This window comes from Armigeres subalbatus, chromosome 3, assembly GCF_024139115.2.
Source record: "Armigeres subalbatus isolate Guangzhou_Male chromosome 3, GZ_Asu_2, whole genome shotgun sequence".
NCBI classification, from domain to species: Eukaryota; Metazoa; Arthropoda; class Insecta; order Diptera; family Culicidae; genus Armigeres; species Armigeres subalbatus.
In genome coordinates this window covers 195,623,305-195,641,969 of record NC_085141.1, presented here as the reverse complement: position 1 = coordinate 195,641,969, position 18,665 = coordinate 195,623,305, and the positions used below count along the sequence as shown (strand labels likewise).

The 18,665-nt window shown below is 37.0% G+C and overlaps 1 protein-coding gene across 1 annotated transcript; it reads left to right on the top strand.

Annotated features, from left to right (window-relative positions):
- Positions 1 to 109: 109 nt before the first annotated feature.
- Positions 110 to 18,665, top strand: LOC134224555 (glutamate [NMDA] receptor subunit 1). Its single transcript, XM_062703943.1, has 15 exons — positions 110 to 263; positions 6,950 to 7,118; positions 7,178 to 7,300; positions 7,702 to 7,795; positions 7,854 to 7,981; positions 12,874 to 13,076; positions 13,135 to 13,300; positions 13,360 to 13,468; positions 13,530 to 13,585; positions 15,544 to 15,880; positions 15,938 to 16,260; positions 17,000 to 17,246; positions 17,360 to 17,633; positions 17,688 to 18,114; positions 18,319 to 18,665. The coding sequence occupies exons 1-15, from the start codon at positions 226 to 228 to the stop codon at positions 18,574 to 18,576; spliced, it is 2,952 nt and encodes a 983-aa protein (XP_062559927.1). The 5' UTR covers positions 110 to 225; the 3' UTR covers positions 18,577 to 18,665.

Below are 18,665 nucleotides of genomic sequence, written 5' to 3'. Positions count from 1 at the left end.
TTCTCTTATCTAGCAATGTTATTCAGTATTCCACAATTTGCAAGCATCGACAGAGTGCAATAATTTAATCATTGATAAAGGTTTGTTCATGTTGTGAATCATTAACTAAAACATTTTTTCTGTAAATCGTAAAAAGACTGCAGTGCTGAGTAACAAAACAATTGTGAAGATAATGAATTCTTGGATAGTTCACTTCTCGATTCAATTAATTCTTGCGATACAGGAATGGGTGCGGCAAAGTCAATTTTTCATATGAGAAATAGGTGAAAATAAATGTGAAATTAGTTCATTTTAGGACACGGAACACAATTTCTGTGAAACACTTTGAGGTGATGGACAATAACTGATTGAAATTATACATCGGAACGATCAAATTTTCCTGAGTGTAAGATTTAATTAGCTTATTCTGCAACCATCCTGCAACACCCTGATAAAGATATTCTGTGTTACAAATGATGGTTAGCCATTGTCACAAAATTGACTATTTGAGCTTTTTGCAAATAAGATCATATGTCAGTGAGATACAACCTTTTGAACCTTCCCTTTCGAAAAATAAATAGAACGCCATATGGAAAATAATGCATTTAAATAATGTCATTTTTTTGCATGCAGACGTACTTGACATATTTCTTATATAACTGTACATTTAACTTGCTCGTACAACAAAGTTTCACTGAAAGGCTATAATTTCATTCCAAAAGCTATACAGAAGACTCGGAAACCCATAGTGTTATACAGTCACTCTCAAAATTGAGCGTACACCATGGATTAGATGAATATATTTGAAAATTCCAAAGGAAATTTAATTGCAGCTCGGTTGTTTTTAATGCATTTCAACATTCATCCCTTCCTTCAATGTATGTGTACATAAAATGGTTGAAATTTTTTCTCGAAAGTTTATTTATTTGGAAATAATCTCAAAATGCGCCTATTAGATGTGACAAAATTGAGCGTACAGCGAGCTTTTCTCTATAAAATTTCTTATTGGAAACACGATTAATGTATTTTAATATTGTTTTTTCATGATTATATTTATAATAATAAACATCCGCTACTTAAAAATTCAATGTTTTGAAATTAAACCATGTTTTAATCAAAATGGCGAACAAGTAAGATGTATAAACAATGCTATTTAAAAAATCAATGCTGCTGGGCAAAATAGATGCTTTAAGATGTGGATTTCACCAGCGTCGTGTCTTACATATGATAGATAATCGAAATCGAGCGAGACATACGATAAATTTGGGAAAATTCAGTCGGTAAATGATGAAAACAGATATAAACATACAGAGAAAACGACAAATGTTGGGAATGCATATTTCAAATTAAGTATAACTTTATTTAAAAGTCGATGTGTAGGTAGCTTATAAGCTCAGGAAACTCATTAATAATAATATTAATAAAAGAGCAGCACACGGATACATTATAAGATGTCATTTTATATTTGAAGACTCAGTCCGTAGGAACAAATTTGGTTGAATCATTTAAATTCACCAAGATATCATTAAATAAGCTGCCGAACTCTTAAAAAAAGTTTATTTTACTCGCCACATGGAAATCATTCAATTGTATCCCTTATGGTAACAGACCGTGGAATTTAATCCAAATTTAATTATGAAATTACGATTTTAAGCTATCTTTTCAATATTCAATCAGAAGTGCTCTACGGGGTTGAAAAGCTGTTTTTTGTTCGGTACCTTAACATGCACCTTGTACTTTTAGAATTTGACTGTGAATGATTGGATTCAACACTCCAAATAATCTAAACGTTGTTTCCACCTGAATTTCCAGGTACATTTTACGTGCACACGTAGCTGCAAATGCTTCAGAAAATTCAGGTGAAACTTACGTGTCCGGTGAATTCTGTCCAAAACTCAGGTAGAACTTACCTGATTTTCACGTAGAATGAAATTTCTATCGGAAAATCAGGTAAAAGTTACGTGAATTTCAGGTGGAAAAAATCTACGTATTTTTTCAGGTGGAAAGAACGTGCAGATTTTTTTGGGTGAATAATATTACTCTTAATGATACACCTGAGACAATAATCGAGCTTTAAACAAATTTAAGTTAAAGACATACTAAATTTGAATTATGTCATTCCTAACATTTGTCGTTTTCTCTGTATGTTAACATCTGTTTCCATCATTTACCGACTGAATTTTCCCAAATTAATGTTATGTCTCGCTCGATTTCGATTATCTATCATATATAAGAGACGATGCCGGTGAAACATACAAATTAAAGCATCTATTTTGCCCAGCAGCATTGAATTGGTAAAAAGCAAAGTTCTTACCTCTCACTTGTTCGCCTATTTGATCAAAACATGGTTTAATTTCAAAACATTGAATGTTTAAGTAGCGGATGTTTATTGTTGTAAATATAATCATGAAAAAACAATATTAAAATACATTGATCGTGTTTATAATTAGAAATTTTATAGAGAAAAGTTTGCTGTACGCTCAATTTTGTCACATCTAATAGGCGTATTTTGAGATTATTTTCAAATAAATAAACTTTAGAGAAAAAAATTCAATAATTTTATGTACGCATACATTGAAGGAAGGGATGAATATTGAAATGCATTAAAAACAATCGAGCCAACCATTTAATTTCCTTTGAAATTTTCGAATGTAGTCAACTAATACATACTGTACGCTCAATTTTGAAAGTGACTGTATAGGGGAGAACACCCCAATTTGCACGCCTTAAGCTTTTTCGATGTTTTTAACAATATCAACAAGAATACCATTTCAACGTGCAGATGCAATATTTACAAAACCAGCTACAGTGATCACTTATCCAAAACAACAAGGGTTTTGTGACTTTTATAAATGGGCACGGGGTAAAACGCCCGAATGGTGGTATAAAATACTCAATTGTATGTGAAATAATGGTGAACGCATTTGTTTTTCAACGGATTGAACGAAAGGTTAAAAGATCGCAAATCGTTAACCTTGAATGAAAATGAAGCGTTTTGCACTGTTCTCTCCTACCTAAAGATTCAGTACGACGATGTGAGCAAATGTCAGTCCGTCGGTGTGTCGGTCGCATTTAAATAAATTGATTATCATCCGATCTGTATTAAATTTGATTATGATCAAACATTGCCAGGACTGTTACAACAGTCGCGGATTTCGCGATTTTCGCGTTTTTCGCGAATTTCGCGGATTTGTCGCGGATTTACCCTTCCAGTCGCGAAAATCGCGGTTCCGTCAAATATTGTCGCGAAAATCGCGGATTTATAATTACACTCTCGCAAAAATCGCGATTTCCCTGAATTTAATTTTAGGATTAATTCAACATGTCATTTATGTGGGCGTTTGCAAAATAGGCATCCCGTCGAGATCCAAACACATGGTATTTGAATATGTAATCATTCAATAGTCGTATGGATGTTGGTTTAGGTGGATACATAGAAAGTCTTTCGAATTGTCAGATCGATCATATTGCATTTCTGGATTACCGAAATGCCGAGAGCTACCTATTTATTTTATTGCTTAGAACTTTCGTGCTGCTAATTGCGGAATTACAATTATGATAGCTTGCGCTGCATAAAGGGTCGACGATAAAGTCGGATCAAACGCAGTAATATTCACACCTGCTACTGCCGAGACGGAACTGGTAGCTGATCGAAGCTGTCTTTATTTATTTATTTTGGGAATGCCACATTTTGACCATTCTCGCCAATATTAGCTGCCAAACAGAATATTCTTATGGATTGTTCGACCTTTCTTTTTGTGAGAAAGGATCAGATTGTTTTTCAATGATTGGGGCGATATTCAGAAATCCCGAAATTGCCCGACGATCAGTTGCGTCTAGTTTTGTACCATGCTCAATGACTATTGCAGGCATCTCATGCAAACCATTCAGTATCCTTTGTTCTATTATGCATTCCAATAGCTTTTTGGTAGGCTAGTTTTTGTTCCATTATCTTCGCTTCAAAATTCCTCACTGTTCTTATATCCATTGAGAGTCGTTCCATCGTTCGTGCTTACTCAGTTGCAGAAAACCAGGCCTATGCTAAGAGCTCATGTTTAGCGTAGCCAACACCAACACCAACGCCGAGCAACGTACGTCAAATCTAAAAAAGCTTAACATAATAAAACATCCAAATTCAGCTTTCTTCAATATGTAACTTTAATCGGGAATATTCATTAAATATGACTAATGAATATAATTGATTCAAAACTTATCTACATGATCAATTTTGATTTTACTTACATGGAGAACAACAGTGTTTCTTTTATTTCACCGTGAAAAGCATGAGCAGAATTTAAACATAAATCCTGCTCTTTTATTGTTGTGGATATTTTTAATTATCAAGCTACAATCATTGGTGTTGTTGTCGATTGTTGACATCTCATGCAACTGACAGCGGTCTATCTGCGCACTGTGCCCGGGACATGGTGGCTATTTTTAGGCTAAGGGAGTTAGATAGGGATGTCTATGGCCTGCAGAAAACTGTCTGACTGAATTCGAGCCTTGAGACTCCAAACGAATCCTACGATGGATAGGACATACGACGTTGTAATGCTCACTATAGATGATAGAATGCCATCGTGTACGCGGCCTACCATGAAGCCTACGGCCTCTTCTGGGATGTCTAGTGCATGTTATCTTCGCTTGACACTCTTCCGTGACATGAACAACGTGTCGAGTCTGCCGTGTTGTATAAGCTTAGCAATACCCATCCATTATCCCATACGTAGTGATAATGACATCATTTTTCAAATCGTGAATATTATCCATGTTCGGAGGCCTTAGAACTGTTCCTGTCCACCTCTGGTTTCATTCCGCCTGAGTGCTTTTAAATCAGATTCGTCAGGCTTTGCTCGGGTCTCTGCAGAGTTCTGTAGAGAATCGCTTGCTTTAAAAAAAAATAGTCTTATATTATTTCCTAACTGGCGGATTTATGGAAGTACACAATGCAATGGCTGATCAATAAATAGCTTGGGGGCCTTTCACAAATTACGTAACGCTGAGGGGGGAGGGGGAGGGTCAAGCCAAGCGTTGCTATCCATACAACAAAATCAAACCTTCCATACAAAAAGTGTTACGAGGGGGAGGGTGGGGGTCCAAAATCACCAAATTTAGCGTTACGTAATTTTAGAAAGAGCCTTTAATGGATTATTGATCCGTCCAAGGCCTTATAAAACGATAGTAGAGATTAGAATAGTATTCGTAGTATAGCGTACTAAAAAGTATAATTCAAATATAGCCCTTGATCTAACTGGTATTTACCTATGACAACAGCCTGCCGTCTGCACAACTTACTTGGGGGGTTTGTTTGTTTGTTTATTTATTAATGACATTTTACACCAGAAAGGTGCATTCGTGTCAGGAGGGGGGGGGGGGGGAGATGCTTATCTAATCTTCCGGTCAATGTCATCATATAGTGCATAGAACGTTGAAAAATGATTTAAAAAAGGCGTATTTCATGTTTACACATGAATTCATTATGACATTGTAGTGAGCGAAGAAATTTCATTCAATGCAATTATGCAAATCGCGATTTGAATCTTGAACGATTCTTTAGGGCACGAGTCTGGTGGGATTTGACTTGCACTTGATTTGAATCGTTCATGAAATTTAAGAGTTTGAGTTTCTCCCAACATTAATTTTGGCACGTTCGACATGGATATGGCAAGTTCGATTCTAGGTTCGATCTGAGATGAAAACAGCAATTGGGTTATGGGCGTCTTATTGGATCTGCGGAAACCTCCTGTCTCGCCGAAGGCTTGTCGTGTCAGACATTTTTTTAAAGCTTTATAATGTGTTTTTTTAATTCTAGGATTAAGTTCAACACAGCGTGTCAGACATTGTGTTTAGTAGAGTCTCAGCCCAGCAGACACTAGGACTGGGCTTGTATAGGGGAAATGGCCCCCAGACATTCTGGAGCGACGCTAGCATACTGTCCGCAAGACTTGCACTGGACAACTCAGTTGGGCAACAAAATAACTTTTCTCAGTGGTTAATATGATATAAAATTGCTTCCATCTTTAAAAATGTAACGATTTTCGAAAATATGTTTCACTGGTCAAAATGCCCCAGTGTAGGCATGACGGTATGCTCTTATCAACTGGACACAAGCGCAGCGAGCCTGCAGCAGTTGCTCACACCTGCTTAAATGGACTTATGTTGATTCACTTGTCATAAGACGAGTTTGTACAATCCCATTTGATTCCACCACTTAATTGTACCTTGGCAGATACGTATTTCGACCTCAACAGTAAGGCCTTCTTCAGTGTCTCGTACTTGACTAAACTTGTTGATTTTTTAATGTGAAGCACATAAGGATTTGTAACATTTTTATTATGCGATAGATAAAAATAAACTACTAATGAAGAACTATGAAACGTCTTTAGTTACAGTGGGGCGTATTGCCCAGGCACTTTTGAAATCCATTTTTTCACAACTATTTAAAAAAAGCCTTATTACTTGCCTTATTACATTCTCAGTAATATTTTTATATGACTACTCACAGGCAATGCATTTGCGACTTTTTGGACTACCAAATAACTCAAAGTTTGCATAAATTGCGTTGAGAAGTAAAAAGCACAGACAAACAGACGTAACACTAGAGAAATTTCCATCGACCATGACTTCAACGACCAATTTGAATTTGATCGATTGCGCGTTTCACAACTAGAGGCGCTAGCGTCGTAATCCTTCGAGTTTGACATTTCACTCCAGCGCCTTCTGGTGACAATGTCATACGAAACATTGTTTCGTGCAACATGCTCGCAAGATGGTAGCAGAGGAGTTGGGCGATGGATTTTTCTGAAAAATGTTCAAACTGTTACGTCTGTTTGTCTGTGTAAAAAGTTTTCACAGGTATTGCCTCAGGGGGCATATTACACCGTCTTACCCTACATTGATTTTGAAGAAGACAAAAAATACCTCATTCATACAAACAGAAAACTGTTTTTTTTTCTCTATTTAAATTTAGGATTCGATCCTATGCAATCGGAAAAATGGAAAAGTTGCTACTACTGCTCAACGTATTTTTCATCGCTGTATGCGCACAAAGACCAGGTGGGGAGTACCCATCGTTTTTCAACATAGGAGGAGTATTGAGTAACAATGACAGCGAGACTCACTTTTCCCTGGTTATAGCTGTAAGTAATGAAACAAATGCATAAATGAAAAACAATTGCTATCGATCGTATTTTTACAGCATCTCAACTTTGATCAAACATATGTGCCAAGAGGTGTTACCTATTATGATAAAACCATAAGAATCGACAAAAACCCCATAAAAACTGCTTTGGATGTTTGCAAACATTTGATTTCCCGCCGAGTAAGTCTTCGTAGAATGATTGATTCTTAGGACATTCAAAAATAATTTTAGTTTTAGATTCTCGTGTGAGCTTTCGTTCATTCTTATTTTCCTAACGATCTACTTTTTATTTTATTTACAATTAGTTCTGATTTTGTTGGAATCGATTCAACCCTCAGTCGATTAATAAGGAAAGTTTTCGGCAGTGCCAATGGATGTTGCATGCTGGTCCGTTGTCGAGCACTCAAATGTACGGCAGCTATTCTTGACCATGATCTGACTACTTGCGTGTTATAGATTATTTATATTTCTGTAAGTTCCCAAGAATTTCTTTTCGGACGAATAATTTAAATTTTAAAAACTATAAATTAGATTTTTCCACTTGTAAGTGCCTTAATTGAACTTAGACATTCTCTTCTTAGGTATACGCTGTCGTAGTATCTCATGAACCGACTGGTGACCTGTCACCTGCTGCTGTTAGTTATACAAACGGTTTTTACCAGATCCCAATAATTGGTAAGAACATCACATGATAAAATAAAAGAATAAAAAAATATATTACCTTATTTTTCAGGTATTTCATCACGAGATGCTGCATTTTCAGATAAAAATATCCACGTGTCCTTCCTAAGAACGGTACCACCTTTCTACCACCAAGCGGATGTGTGGCTTGAAATGTTGAGTCATTTTGGATACACAAAGGTATGTGCATTGAATACCGGCTTTCCATCGTTGCCTTTCAACTTACCCAGAAAAGAACAATATTATTTTTTATATGAAACATTGACATAGTTAGAGAGTATAACATTTGGCGGTTTGTATTATTTCGCAGGATGCCTTTCCGCGGTTAGTACTATTTCGCGGTGAACTATTTGACGGTCAATACGATTTCGCAGGTTTAGCTTTAGTAATATTATCAGTAGTTCAATAATGTGTTCTTTAGCTTTATAAAGCCCCAAAACCGACACAATTATGTAAGACGAACAATCATTAAGTTTAGGGAAGATCCATTAATTACGTAACGCAAAAATTTGGGAATTGTCGATCCCCCCCCCCTATGTCACACTTTTTGTATGAAACGTCTGAAATTTTTGTATGGGTTGTCACACTTTACTGGACCCCCCCCCTCTAAGCGTTACGTAATTTGTGGACGTTACCTTACATAAGACTTGTATGAATTCAATTCTCTACAAAATATTGACATTTTGAAGCAAAACATATTTTACCGGGCAATTGCAAACATTTAAAGAAGGAGAAACAACACATTTTGCCTTATACATAGCAAATGCGAACATTTAAGAATAAGCAAAACAACACACTTCACCCTATACCGGGAAAATGTGAACATTTAAAGAAGGCGAAACAACACACTTCGTCTTATACCGGGCAAATGCAAACTTTTAAGGGCAAAACATCACATTTTCCCTTATAGCGAGCAAATGCGAACATCCACACAAGGCGAAACATCACATTTTCCTTCTACCAAAAGATTATATCCTTATAGGCTACTTAGACGATGAGCTTTATCATATGATAAAGTTCACACAACTAATTGCCATTGACAATAATGTATAAGTATGTCGCTTTGAAATAACATAAGGGGCCGAACACTAATTACATTAGGATTTTTTCTGAGTTTTTTTGAAACCCCCATTCCCGCCCCCCACACCATGTAAGATTTTTCCCACACAAATATTTTTTTTATTTATATGGAGCGTGAGAAATAGGCGGACCCCTCTCCCCCCATAAGTGCTTACGTAATTAGTGTACGACCCCTTAGCATTATTTAATGCGTCGTACACTAATTACACATAGAACACATAGAAATAGGAGAATATATAGAAAGGAAACGCAATGAAGGCAGCGATAATAAAGAAGAGAAAATAAAGAATTGGCAGGAAAGGATGGCAAACTACTTTAGAATTTAATGTCCACCTAATAAAATACAATAAAAAAGTATGCTGGGTCTAGATACCGACAAACGGTGCACCGAGAAATTGTAAACCGCGAAACAGATTACCGCAAAATTGTACATACCGCGAAATGGTTTACCGCGGAATGTTATACCGCGAAATGTCGGACAACCGTTAGAGAAGCCACGAAATGCAGTTTGGGGCTGTCCATAAACCACGTAGACTCTTGAGGGGGAGGGAGGGGTTTCGATAAAGTCTACGATAGGCTACGAAGGGGGACGGGGGGTATACCAAAAGTCTACGTTTTTTTTAAAGCGATTTATACAGCAGCTTCGTGCGAAGTTCACTTGTTTGATTTTTTTAGGATGATCCGATATAATTTCTTGCATTTCTTCTTAAAAATTTAATGAATTTCACTAAAGTACAAGGATTAGGATTTCATTACGAAATTCTTCTGTGTTGGAAAATTCTCCAAAATATTCTATAAAAACATTCGAATTTTTTTTTAAATCTTCACTTGGATTTTACTGCAGATTCTACTAGAATTTCGTTTGATTTTCGGCAGGAACTACTTTGCAAACTATGGAAATTATTTCGTACTTCAACGGATTTTTTTTGGAATTTACAAAGGAAGCATTTTGGAATATCCAAGAAATAGTCTTTGGAAGCCCAAAAGATATTCTTTGGAACTTGTAAAGGGAATTCTCCGAAATTTCCGCCAGAAACCGTTCAGAATATTCAATGGAGATTTTCTGGAAAGTCCCCGACATTTTTTGCCTAATTTTGGAAATTCTTCGGAATTTTCGCGAGGAACTCTTTGCAAATATAAGCAAAATTATTCGAAATGCCCGTGGAAAATTCTCCTTCGTAAATTTCTTCGGCAGTTCTATGTAAATTCTTTGGAATTATCGATGGAAAATTTTCAAAATTTTTAAATAAATTGTTGAAAACTTCCACGAGAAATTATTTGAATTTCCCACCAAAAACAGTTTGACTTTCCACAAAAAAAAGCCTTTCTAATTTTTATGAAAATTTATTCGATTTTTTTCCGAGATGTTCACAAAAAGTTGAACTGAAAATTCTCCAAAATTTCCACCGAAAATTATCCAGAAAATATTTTTTGAAATGCCCATAAGATTTATTTAAATTTCCTCGAGAAATTGCTCCAAATTTGCAAGAAAAATTGAAAAATATTGTAGGAAACCATTCTAAATTTCGACGGGAAATATATCGGAATGTCCGTTTAAGCTAAAAATTACATCGGGAAATAATTCTAAATTTTCACGAAAAATTACTCGGGTTTTTTAACGGGAATATGGAATTTTGAAGAAAAATTTTAGGATTTTAACAGATGATTATACAGCGGAATATTGCATGGAATTTTCAAGAAAAGCATCGGAATTATCACTGAGAGTTCTTTGGAGTATTTCAAGATTATCGATTATCAAGATTATTATAGGTCAGATGCGTGACAGATTTTATCAGTGGCGCGCCGATGCAAAAATGTCGGCGATGGTGGTGCACAGCACACCTCGAGGAGAAATTGAATTCAACAGTAATTAAATTACATAATTGGCTTTGAGATTTGATTTCAGGAGTTATGGACAGTGGATTAAATTTGATTTCGTTGAAATTTGATTTTTGTTTTATTGGATTTTTTTCAGTGTGATTTTGTTAAGTTTGAAATTCGAATTTTGTTGTAATGTTTACATGGAAATGGAATTCAAAAGCTGAATTGCTTAAAACGTGGTTGATTTCCATATTATTCCAATCACATATGATGTTTTGTAAAATTTGGTAAAGTCTACGTAGACATCATGAGGGGGAGGGAGGGGTTTTGAAAACATCTATGACAGGGCTGCCCAACGTACGGCCCGCGGGCCGGATGCGGCCCTCGGCGCCATGTTTTGTGGCCCGCGGCATGTAAGAAAAATAAACTCATAATCGGCCCGCCAGCTTTTCTATCTAGCTCCAAAAGTATTTTTATTATTCATAATTTAATATGTAAGTTTTAAATCAAAGTTCGCGCTGCAAAACCATTAATTTGAATTTGAACCGAAAAAAAATATTTTACATAATTTGAAATGATTGCATAAGCAACCCCAAGACACAAAATGTTGATGTGGGACATCGCGTTTCCAATAAAGATTAGTCAAAGTAGTTTATGTTCACGTTGGGAAAAGGAAGGCCGGTTTGCTTGATTTATTTGGAAAGTTTCGCTATATAGAAGGAATAAAATCTGAATTCAAGCATTCTATGAAATATTATATTTGAAAAGGCCAAGGTAGGAAACAAAAGTTGATTGAATTTCAAAGGTTTCAATTTGAATGTCCATTTATTTATTCAAATTATTGGTATAATGGATTATAGAAGCAACAAGCTCTCTTTACTCAAGCTAATACAAAGAAAATGCAGTACAGGCCAGTTTTGCTATTAGTAAAATTTGGGCAAAACGGATGAAACCTTTCCAGGACGGAGAACTTATTAAGGAATGCATTTCGGTGATTTTTGACATCGTGTCCTAAGAAAACAGCCTCCGGAACACGGTGAAGAGTAAAAGAATTCGCAGAAGATTTGAAAGCTACTTGACGTGAGAAAGCTGCCAGCTTCATATTCACAAACGACGAAAATACTGACGCAAAAGTGGCTTTCTTCATGGTCATTTTCGAATGACAGAGAAATTGGTAGCTTTATTCCCAATGCAAAGAACAACTAACGAGGAAACCTGAGGACCTGTCTAACTAAACCTGTTAAGACCTGTCTAACTAGAAGAACTTTTTTCTCCTTGGAAAACTTAAATGACCTTACGACTGATGGTGCACCAACAATGACAGGAAAGAACAATGGCGTTGTAACAATTCTAAACAAGGAAAAGCGATCACATAGGCACCAATTATGAATAATGTCAACGAAAATGAAAGCCGAATACGAAAACTTGCTGTATTATTGTGAATTTTTATGCTTGAGATTTTATTCTTTTTGAAAAAAAAAATGGCACTATTTCTACAAGATAAGCTGAGCTGAATGATTCTCAATAGATAATTGAATTGGATTTTCGAGCAGATATCGTCAAACATCTCAATAACTTGAACAAAAAGCACATTGGCACAGTGGGTTTGCTAAAAACTGGTACATTTCTCTCATCCTGTTGAAAACAGTTCATGCAAATCTGTTCAATATGCTGGTAAAGTAACGAAATTTCCATTTTTTTACATTAGGTAAACGGTGTGAATAGAATAATTTAATGTTTCAATGCAACGACGAAAACAAAATAAACAAAAAAGATTGTTTGAACGTAATAAAATCGTGTTTAGTTTTTCTAGAAAATGAAAAAAAAAAATATTTTGAAAACATTTAAAAAGTTATGTACAAAATATTTTCTGGCCCGCCAGCAAATGTGAATTCTAAAAAATGGCCCATGGCTTGAAAAAGTTTGGGCAGGCCTGATCTATGAAAGTCTACTAGGGGGGACGGGGGGGTTTGAAAAAGTGAAATTTCGGTCTACGTGGTTTGTGGACAGCCTCTTTAGTAAATTACATGACACTACATGAAAAACTGTGAAAAGGATTACAAACATGCAAATATGTATATCTAATTGTTGTCTGAATTGTGCCGCACTCTAGCAAAGGATTTTTTTTTTTATTTTGCAATGCTTCAAACTTTTTTTTGATTATTTTCAAGGTCATCGTCATACACAGCTCCGACACTGATGGTCGAGCAATTCTCGGGAGATTCCAAACGACGTCACAAACTAACTATGACGACATAGATGTTCGCGCTACAGTCGAAAGCATTATAGAATTCGAGCCCAAACTTGAAACCTTTACTGAAAATTTAATGGAGATGAAAACTGCACAATCTAGGGTATATTTGTTGTACGCCAGGTAAGATGTTCAAAGCTTTCAAAACCATACAAATAATAATTTGACCATATATTCATAGCACTGAGGATTCCTATGTCATCTTTCGAGATGCGGCACAGAATAATTTGACGGAGGCAGGGCATATTTGGATTGTTACGGAGCAGGCACTTCAGGCGAATAACACACCGATTGGTGTGCTTGGCTTGAAACTCAATAATTCTAACAGTGAAAATGAACATATAAAGGCGAGTAGTGTTTAATACCCCAAATCTCTTTTATCTAACCAAGTGATTTACCTTTTAAGGATGCAATATATGTTTTAGCATCAGCAATCAAGGAGATGATTACACATAACGAAACAATTACTGAAGCACCAAAGGATTGTGATGACACAGGTGCCGTTTGGGAATCAGGTAGCAGTCAGCTTTGTAGGATTTTAAGTGAAACTTGTTTAATGTTTGAATATAATTATAGGAAAAAGGATGTTCAACTACTTGAAAACGAGGCACATAAAGGGAGAAACAGGACACGTAAGATCATTAAAACGAATTTTTAAATGACGGTCTACCTACCTATACCTATGATGGTCGTATGTCCGAAGCAAAAACGAATGTAATGTCTTATTCCTGGTCGCTTGTTCTTGGGCCGCCAGCCGCACGCGCATTTTCCTCGATAGCACACAGCCAGCGAGTGCGAGCCGACGTGCGCTTCCAGGTTATCTTTTAAACATACCTTTTGCTGGTCTATTTTCCGGTATACGCACTACATGTCCAGCCAACTGTAATATGCAGCATTTTATCATCCTGCCGATGTCTGCATTTTAGTACAGTTGGTACAACTCGTAATTTATGCGATTAGAGAGATTAGAAAATGAAAACTGTCCAAAAATGTACGGATAGTTTTGAGTCAAGCGCACTTGCTTGTCCTGCAAATTGGATACGCGTCGTGGACGAGAACTTCGGATACCGCAACTAATATAAACCACGGTTGAAAGCTCACTGTTTTGTATTGCAAATCCAATTATTTGGAAATCTTCAGAAATTCACTTTTCTTAAAAACTACTGTAGTACTGTAGTACTGTACTGTAACAGGGGTTAGACAAAAAGGTTGAGATAAGGTTAAAAGACCCCTTTTTTGACTGAAATTAATCAGATTGAGATAAGCAAAATTTTCTCTAAGTTCAAGTCAGCATAACTTTGCGTAGAATGATCCGATTTTGGTAAAATTGAGACCATCGGACGCGGAAACTATGAATAAAACAAAATATATACAAGACTTTGCATTCACTGAACTTAGGATAGTATATGAGCGTCATCATAAATTATCAAACACGATTATTCCTCCACAAAGCACATCCGTATCTAGGTATATTGGCGAGTATCCCGGCAGTTTCTTCCCGCGTTCCCGGACGAGTATCAAAAAAATGCGATTAGAGAGCGCATCGCCCTGCATCTAACGTTACGAAACAATCGGATGCCTCGCCAGATATTCTGACGCTTGATTTGGATCCATCCAGCATAGCACTAATCTGCCTAAGAAGCTTTACCGGAAATCCATGTTCTAGCATTATATGCCACAGTTCGTTCCATTTCATTGAGTCGTACGCTGCCTTGAAAACTACAAACAGATGATGAGTCCGCAAGCTGTATTCCCAGAATTTATCTAAGATTTGTCGCAGAGTACACAACTGGTCCGTTGTTGATCGTCCTTCCCGAAAGCTTCTTTAACATTCGCCGTCAAAGGTCTCCGCAAACGGACGCAGTCATGATGAGCCATCATCCAACGCTCTCCTTACCCTGTTGAATTCATGCAATGTTTTGGTACATTTCGAGGAAGTTGATGATCAGATGTAATCAAAAAAGCTACGCTTCCCAGTATTATTCCCTAGATTTTGCCAGGGGTAAACATACCCTCCATACCACGAGCATGTTTTAATAAGTATTGTGGAGCAGGAGGCTCTGCTTTAGGCAAGGATGTTTTGGTAATCTGCGTTCGATCACTTAGTAGTTTGTCAATAACTCATTCTTGAAGCTAAATTTCAGAATGTGTTGTATGGTGGACTTCTAGTGCGAAGGTTTTGCTACAACTCTGCCTAACAGGTCGATGTTTGAATTTAACTTATAAGAGAGCTATAGCGCTAGTAGCAGTAACTTATACTAAATGAAAGCAAAATTTCAATCATTTAGTATAAGTTACTGCTACTGGATCTATAGCTCCGTTTATTAGTGAAAATTATACAATGAACTGTTAGGCAGAGTTGTAGATAAACCTTTGCACTAGAAATCCACCACACAACGCATTTTTAAATTTAGCTTCTGGAATTAGTTATAGACAAACTACTAAATGATCGAACGCAGATTACTAAATGATCGATAACATCCTTGGCCTTAGGCATATTCTAACATTTCTAACAATGATGTCCGAAACGAACAAATGCCGAATGACGCATAAACGCCGCACTACTCATAAATTTGTTTTGTATTTTTAGGTTGCTTTCGACAGTAATGGTGATAGAATCTATGCTGCATATGAGGTTATAAATGTTCAACAACCAACTATGTCATCAGCTCGGAAAAACGTCAAAGTTGGAAGTTTTTTCTACGACGAAGAAAAGGGACGAATGAGGCTGAAAATTAACGATACCATGTTAATTTGGCCGGGAAACACCGAAAAGAAACCCGAAGGAATAATGATTCCAACTCATTTGAAGGTGCTTACCATTGAAGAAAAACCGTTTGTGTATGTGCGAAAATTATTGGATGATGAAATTGATTGCGAAGACGATGAGATTGTTTGTCCACATTTCAATTCCACTGATGGAAATGGTAATAAGTCATTTCATATAACATTGACTCTGTATATCTAGGTTTTTATAATTACAGAAAAGGACTATTGTTGCAAAGGCTACTGTATAGATCTGTTGAAGGCATTAGCGCAAAGAATTAACTTCACATATGATCTAGCTTTATCACCCGATGGACAGTTCGGACACTACCAGCTTAAGAACCACACAACGGGTATCGGAACAAGCGTCAAAAAGGAATGGAACGGACTAATTGGCGAGCTTGTAGTAGAGAGAGCAGATCTTATAGTTGCACCGTTAACAATCAATCCGGAGAGAGCGGAGTTCATTGAATTCTCCAAGCCTTTCAAATATCAAGGCATTACAATATTAGAAAAGAAACCATCGCGATCCAGCACTCTGGTAAGATACTTGTGGTCTTCTAGACTTCTGTTGTGTGTGGCTATCAGCTTGCAATCCATTACAATCTTTATGTCGACGCAATTCAACGCTCATCTCAAATGTTTTCGACACGCTACCTCAGTTATTAACTGAGAGCTCTCGATGCGAAGCAAAGCATGAATTTGTGTATGGCTAGAACGTGAAAATTAGAAAGAACTAAGATTAAGATACAAAGTAGAAAAGAGACGAGCGGTATAGCTACTAGACTACGATACCTGTCATTTAAAGCATAAAATATAGCAATATACAAATTCATCCCGATGTCACAATGTATTAGGGTATCTAATCTAAGACCTTTATAGGTTGAGACATGTAGATCAACCATATCATTGAGATCTCCGATAATTAATCGATGTTTGTTCAACTTTCGTATTCTTATTCTAACTACATGGTGTATTAGAGGTAGGAGTGAAGATCTGAGAGAAATTAGATGATTAGGGCTCATTCACAAATTACATAACGCTTTAGGGGGTGGGTGGGCATTCGTCAGAGCGTTATGGCTCATATAATTTTCAGAACCCTTCCATACAAAATACGTTACGAGGGGGTGGGTGGGGGTTGAAAATGGTCAATTTTAGCGTAATGTAATTTGTGAATAAACCCTTACGTACCGGAATCTACACGCGAATCAGAACTTAAAATGCCTTAAACACTGTACATTAGCTTTCAGGATAACAATAACCAATATATGTGATTCCAGGTATCTTTCTTACAACCCTTTAGTAATACTTTGTGGATATTGGTTATGGTGTCTGTGCACGTCGTAGCATTGGTTTTATATCTGTTGGATAGATTCTCGCCATTTGGGCGATTTAAGCTAACTACCAACGATGGAACCGAAGAAGACGCCCTAAACTTGAGTTCCGCCATCTGGTTCGCGTGGGGAGTGCTGCTGAACAGTGGAATTGGAGAAGGAACGCCACGCAGCTTTTCAGCACGAGTATTAGGTAAGATAGCTATAGACTAATACCACCGACGAACCGACATCTCACTGTTGCTGATTTCATGCCATCAACGTTACATATCTCATTCATAACGCTTCGTGAATCCATGTTTCCAGGTATGGTGTGGGCAGGATTCGCCATGATAATTGTAGCATCGTACACTGCCAATCTTGCTGCGTTTCTCGTGTTGGAGCGACCGAAAACTAAATTGTCTGGAATCAACGATGCACGACTTCGCAATACTATGGAAAATTTAACATGCGCAACTGTTAAGGGATCTGCTGTAGATATGTACTTTCGCAGACAAGTTGAGCTATCGAACATGTACCGAACGATGGAAGCAAATAATTACGACACAGCCGAACAGGCCATCCAGGACGTCAAAGACGGGTATTGTATGAGCCTTCACGCATTGCAAATTGTAATCAACAAGTTCCGTTTCAGAAAGCTAATGGCATTCATCTGGGATTCCTCTCGCTTAGAATACGAGGCAGCTAAAGACTGCGAGTTGGTTACTGCCGGAGAACTGTTTGGCCGAAGTGGCTACGGTATTGGTCTACAGAAAGGATCACCATGGACAGATGCGGTAACATTGGCAATATTGGATTTTCATGAGAGTGGATTCATGGAATCGCTTGACAAGGAATGGATATTCCACGGCAACATTCAACAATGTGAACAATTCGAGAAAACTCCCAACACATTGGGTTTGAAGAACATGGCAGGCGTTTTCATCCTAGTCGGTGCAGGAATTGTTGGTGGAATTGGATTGATTATTATAGAAGTCATCTACAAAAAACATCAAATCAAGAAACAGAAAAAGCTGGAAATAGCTCGCTACGCTGCAGACAAGTGGAGAGGAACTATAGAGGTATGCATTCCAATGTACCAGACATTCCTGGCAATACGTTTTTGTATTGAGGCCGGACCAATATCAATTCCTTTTGTCCCATTGGTCTTTTGACAATCAAGGGATTGAGAATATAAATTGATATTTTATCAAAATGAAATGCACTGCTGATAAGTGACTACTTCGACCTTCTATCGATCTACAATTTCTATTTATTGTTTTCAGAAACGGAAGACTTTGCGTGCATCTCTAGCCATGCAACGGCAATACAATGTAGGGTTGAATTCCGTTTCGAAATCCATCAGCCAAGCTGTAGACAAGAACCGAAATCCAAAGCTCAATCCTTTGTCACGAGCACCGGAGAGAGCTTGGCCGGGGGATCTTGAAATAGCACGCAACCGTCGTAACAACGATCAAATATACAAACCACCTCCAAGATACATGCCTACATATGCTACTGATGTATCACACTTGGTGGTGTGAAGTAAATATAATATTACAGTGTTATTAGCATTCAATTAAATGCATGGATCTGTGTCAAAAATAAATCAAACTGTTAAATGTTACATAAT